Below are 4,614 nucleotides of genomic sequence, written 5' to 3'. Positions count from 1 at the left end.
TTGTTGTTTAAGAAATAAATATATCGTTTAAAATAGTCTATAGATAGAGACATAGAGTGATGTCGCCACAATTGTGCGTTAATTGACCCGCCGGGTCTAGGGTTGGGGGTCCGTAGTCCGAGGCTGCGAAGTGCGCTCGGATCTTTTGTTAGAGTTCGCTCGCTTTGATCCTCCAGTTTACAAGCAGATGCTTTGAAAGGATTAATTATTATATGATAACGAATTTGATAACACTCCTTTATATTAAAAGATAACTGAATTTAGCTTTAATTTTCTAATCTCTTTAATGTTCGTAATTAAGTTTATTTACCCGAGCGCCATAAAAAGGAATTTAAATCGCATTTTTTTCACGTTTAGAAATAACTTTAAAATTTTCGTTTCGTATTTTTAGAAAAATACCAACGCATCATTAAAAAACAAGATTTTACTGCACAACTTGTTTTTGGTTCCTCAATGTTGTTAGTTTCTTTTTATTTAAACTTTCTTTACTCTTACTTATTACATTAAAAATGCGAAAGTTTAGATGGAGGGAATGATAGATGTTTATGCCTTAAACTGATAAACGGATCTTGATGAAGTTTGGCTTAGATGTAGAGGATAGTCTGGAAGAACACATAGGATTTGCAAGCATGCTCTTGTTTTCGCGGACGGAGTCGCAGGCGTAATCTAGTATGCTTTATTGTGATCGTAAAAGAGTAAGGAAAGTTTGTCTCATACTTTTATTCAAAACAGAGAAGTTTATGTTAACTGCAAAGTAAATATAAAACAACGATCAAGTTACTTGTCTTCGTTCAAACTTCGTTTCGCTTTTGAAATAAAAGTCAAAGCTCTCGAAAGTTCTCTTTGTTTACTCGTGTTCCTGGTTTTTATGAAGATATTTTTTCTTTATGATTTCGATTGATTTATTTTTTATTGTAATCTTACGAAATCCTCTTTAATCTTCAAAGGCTGATGTAAATCATTGCGTTTTATGATTTACTTCAGATATGTTGTTTTGTAGAAACTTTACTATGGAGTAAAGAACTTTCAAATTTATTAGAATGAGAGATTTTTTTTTTCACGTTACATTTGATATGTTTTTTGGATAATTAATTCAACGTAACACTAATATTTTACTTGTTACAGTATACTCATAACAAAATTATTAACTTAAGGGTAAGTAATATTAAATAATAGTTTCATAGTAATAATGATAAACTGAGGGTTTAGTGCTGAAAGATGTTAAAGGCAACATTTAGTCAATTTGTGTGCTAATTGCTTCGCCAGGCGCGCCCGGGGTATTACTGTTTCAACTTGGGGCCAGGGAACAAGCGAGTTGTTTTCGACTTTATGTAGTAACTTAAAAAACTTAATTACTTAAAAAATGGAAGCATTAAGTTAATTTAAGACTTTTTAGGACATATCCAATTTTCATTAACAAGTAAATAATTATCGTAAATACGAAAAAAGGTGTGCTAACAAAAAAAAATCTATAATTTCTATCTTTTTACCGACATTTTTCTAAAGTTGAGTAAAATACTTAACTGTGATGACATATATAATTTCTCATTTCATGGCCACAATAAAGTCAACGGAGTAATAAAGAATGTGCAATAAAGTCTTCAAGTGTTGGCACTACAGAACTAAACTTATTAGGACTTGCTTAGACGTAAACCGCTAGTTATTGTTTAATATTATTATATAACCACGTACAAAACAGTACATGTAATTTTATAAGGTACGGTGGTGTTAAAAAAACATCAAATGAACAAACTTACTTATATCTTAATGATTACTGGATTAAAATAAAACAAATGTTTACTAATTGCTTTTGTTTGTACAATTTTATTTTCATTTATCGATTAAATTTAATTATAATTGTATTTGCGAGTGTTACGATTAGATTTAAAATACATAAATATATCTATTATCTTTGAAATGTAATTTAAAGTTTATAGAAACTACTGATTCTGAGAAATAACTTTACCTTGTAAATAATTTAAAACAATAAATATTTTCACATTTCAATGCCAAAAGTATACATCCGAAAAAATACAATCTTCGTGATTGAGTGATTCAGTAAATTTCGAAAACAATTCGATCACTTTGAACTAATAGACTTTTTTTTATTTTATTGCGACCTTTAGATCAGTAAATCTTGAGCCAAATTGATTAAAAACACTAATTAAAAGACAATTATGATTATTGTTTTCGGCTGTTGTTGATATCAATACATTTATGTAGGTAAAGGAAACTACGTATTAATGGAGCATTTGATTGCGGACGGCATGAAATAGCCATGGCTCAGGAAAATCGATGAAATCGTGAAATTTTGACGAGGTTTTCCTTTCAGCGTCAGCTATATGTATTTATTACTACATAGAACTTTACATATCTTCTCTATATCTATAGTTATTAAAATAATTTATAAAAATACAATTACGCTAATACTAAATAAACTATGCTAAAATTTTTGTGCTATTTTTTTTTAACTAATGCTCGAACTTGTACTAAATTAACAATATATAGATGAATTTTGGCATTTATTTTAATTATTAAATATATATAGAAATACATGTTTATTGAACTCAATAGTCATAGAGAGCGAATGATAAAAAAATCTGTTATTTTCAATTCAAAGAATTCACGCCAGAAGTCTATCGAATAGCACCATATGACTAAGCAATATTTCAATATTTTTAATTTTATGTTTACTTCTAGAGATATGAAGAAGGGAAATTCAAAATCTACAGGAATTAGAAGAGAGCTTGGAAATAGTTAGAAGAATAGATTTTAGGGAGAAATACTAATATTCTAGTCATTTGTAAGACCTTATTATTAAGTGAATTAAATTTAATAAAGAATCAGTCTGAACGTTAAATAATAATAAAAATATACATAGAAAAGGATATTTTTACTTGACATATAAAAAAACAAAAACATTTAAATTATTTTAATAAAAAATCACTTAGTTAATTAAGTTACTATTGTAGAAGATTCTACATTTAAAATTGATTTATTACATATTTCTCTTAAAAATACTTAATAGTTAAATTAGATTAAAATAAAAATTCCTTGCAAACACGATTGGTCCGCCACAACACTTAAATACTTAGAATCCCGTAACTTATACATTCGTGATTGTTAGTCTTCTTGGACTCTTTGGTCTGTTTAGATTATTCCCTGACCCTCTAACATGGACCTGCACCGAGCTATGCATGTCGCCCGAATGGAGACTCGCGGCTCTAGAGGTCCGGGGCGAAGGTACGCAGACTCTCAGGTCCACGGCGCTGTGTAGACTGGCCGCGCGGGAGGATCTCGGTGTGGTGTGAGGGAGGTCCGCCGGAGTGACCAGTGCGGGGAGGTCTGCAGCTGAACGCGACCGCCGAGGTGGACTTTCAGGGATCAAAGCCATGCCGCCGCCCACGCTGCCCACGAATACTGAGTTCTGGGAAATACAGCATTAAAAAAGTTCTGTTCTAAATCTTTGGAGCTAGAGCCAGGTTTGGCTGTTAGGTTTATAAATGTTGACAGCTTAAAGAAAGTGTTTTTAGGATTATAACAAGAGCAGTATGTACCTGTCTAGGCCTATGTGATAGATACGCGTAGGGCTGGTAGGCTGTGAAGGAAGGGCCGTAGTCATACGACATACAGGCGCGTGACATTGACGCTCGGTGCTACATACAAAACACAATAAATTAATTATCTAGCTTAGCTCCAGATACCTTAGCCCTCGTACACACGGGATCTTTTAAGCGAACAAATAAATATCCAGGTTTCCTTTTTTTGCGGTGGCTTTTTCATAATACCTATACGTTACTATACAAACCCGACGGTTTTCATGCAGCGTTGTATTTTGATTTCTGGGCAAGTGAAACAAAGGGTTATTTTAAAGAGTTTATTTCAGCGAAATCGTTAAAAAAACGCGAACCCAGAGTGCTAAAAAGCGACCCGTGCGTACGAGGTATAAAGTTATTTTAACAGTTGGTAAAAATCTAATATGCAAATCTCACATGAGGTGGCACTGATACGGAGTTCTCCGTGAGGACGCAACTCTGTCGATGTTGTTGCTGGAACTTCGGTTGGTACGGCTCCAGCATCCTGGGAAACGTATTCCAATAAAAGATGTGTTTCTATAAATGTTTACACTAAAACATAGAAACAATGTAATCCTTCTATTTTACAATCCAGAACTTTAACACTTTAGACTTATTTTCATAACCACAGTCCTCTTAAATCTCCAAACATTAATACATCTTTGCTTCCTTGCGTTCTTTATTGCAAAAATAACTACGTCATCATCATAACCGTGCAAACACGCACCTGATCTTGCCCCAGCGGTTGAAGAATAGCGCAATAGCAGCAGCCCACAGAAGTAGCACGAAGCTCACGATCAGCGCTTCCTCTGCACGAACCACCACCCCGCCATCCTCTATACATCACAAGAGTTCTATCAAGTCAAACTTACTTAGAGCGGACACACAATTTAAGTTATTCTTCCACTGTAGTGCGATTGTCGATTGTTTCGCAGCTAAATCAACTGTTTAGTTGCTCAACTAAAAAACAAATAGTTGCGATACTTTGGTTCAAGGTGCGCGTGGTCTTAAAGTCTGTCAATTATAAAATTGTCATACT

General features: G+C 33.3%; 1 protein-coding gene across 1 annotated transcript; it reads right to left on the bottom strand.

The window, feature by feature from the left end:
• Nucleotides 1–3,106: 3,106 nt before the first annotated feature.
• On the bottom strand, nucleotides 3,107–4,079 carry LOC106099957. The gene is made up of 3 exons (XM_013278650.1): nucleotides 3,993–4,079; nucleotides 3,558–3,656; nucleotides 3,107–3,427 (listed from the first exon to the last, which is right to left on the bottom strand). The coding sequence occupies exons 1-3, from the start codon at nucleotides 4,077–4,079 to the stop codon at nucleotides 3,107–3,109; spliced, it is 507 nt and encodes a 168-aa protein (XP_013134104.1).
• Nucleotides 4,080–4,614: the final 535 nt, after the last annotated feature.

The sequence above is a fragment of the Papilio polytes genome, unplaced genomic scaffold (assembly GCF_000836215.1).
Source record: "Papilio polytes unplaced genomic scaffold, Ppol_1.0 DF824091.1, whole genome shotgun sequence".
NCBI classification, from domain to species: domain Eukaryota; kingdom Metazoa; phylum Arthropoda; class Insecta; order Lepidoptera; family Papilionidae; genus Papilio; species Papilio polytes.
This window is presented reverse-complemented; position numbering and strand designations above follow the sequence as displayed.

What these genes read in the sequence shown, in the direction of transcription:
- LOC106099957 (XM_013278650.1), bottom strand. Translation starts at nt 4,079, where the DNA reads ATGCTGGAGCCGTACCAACCGAAGTTCCAGCAACAACATCGACAGAGT. An exon ending in CCGTATCAGTGCCACCTCAT is followed by an intron (nt 3,657 to 3,992) that starts GTGAGATTTGCA and finishes TTTTGTATGTAG; the next exon opens with CACCGAGCGTCAATGTCACG. An exon ending in TATCACATAGGCCTAGACAG is followed by an intron (nt 3,428 to 3,557) that starts GTACATACTGCT and finishes TGTATTTCCCAG; the next exon opens with AACTCAGTATTCGTGGGCAG.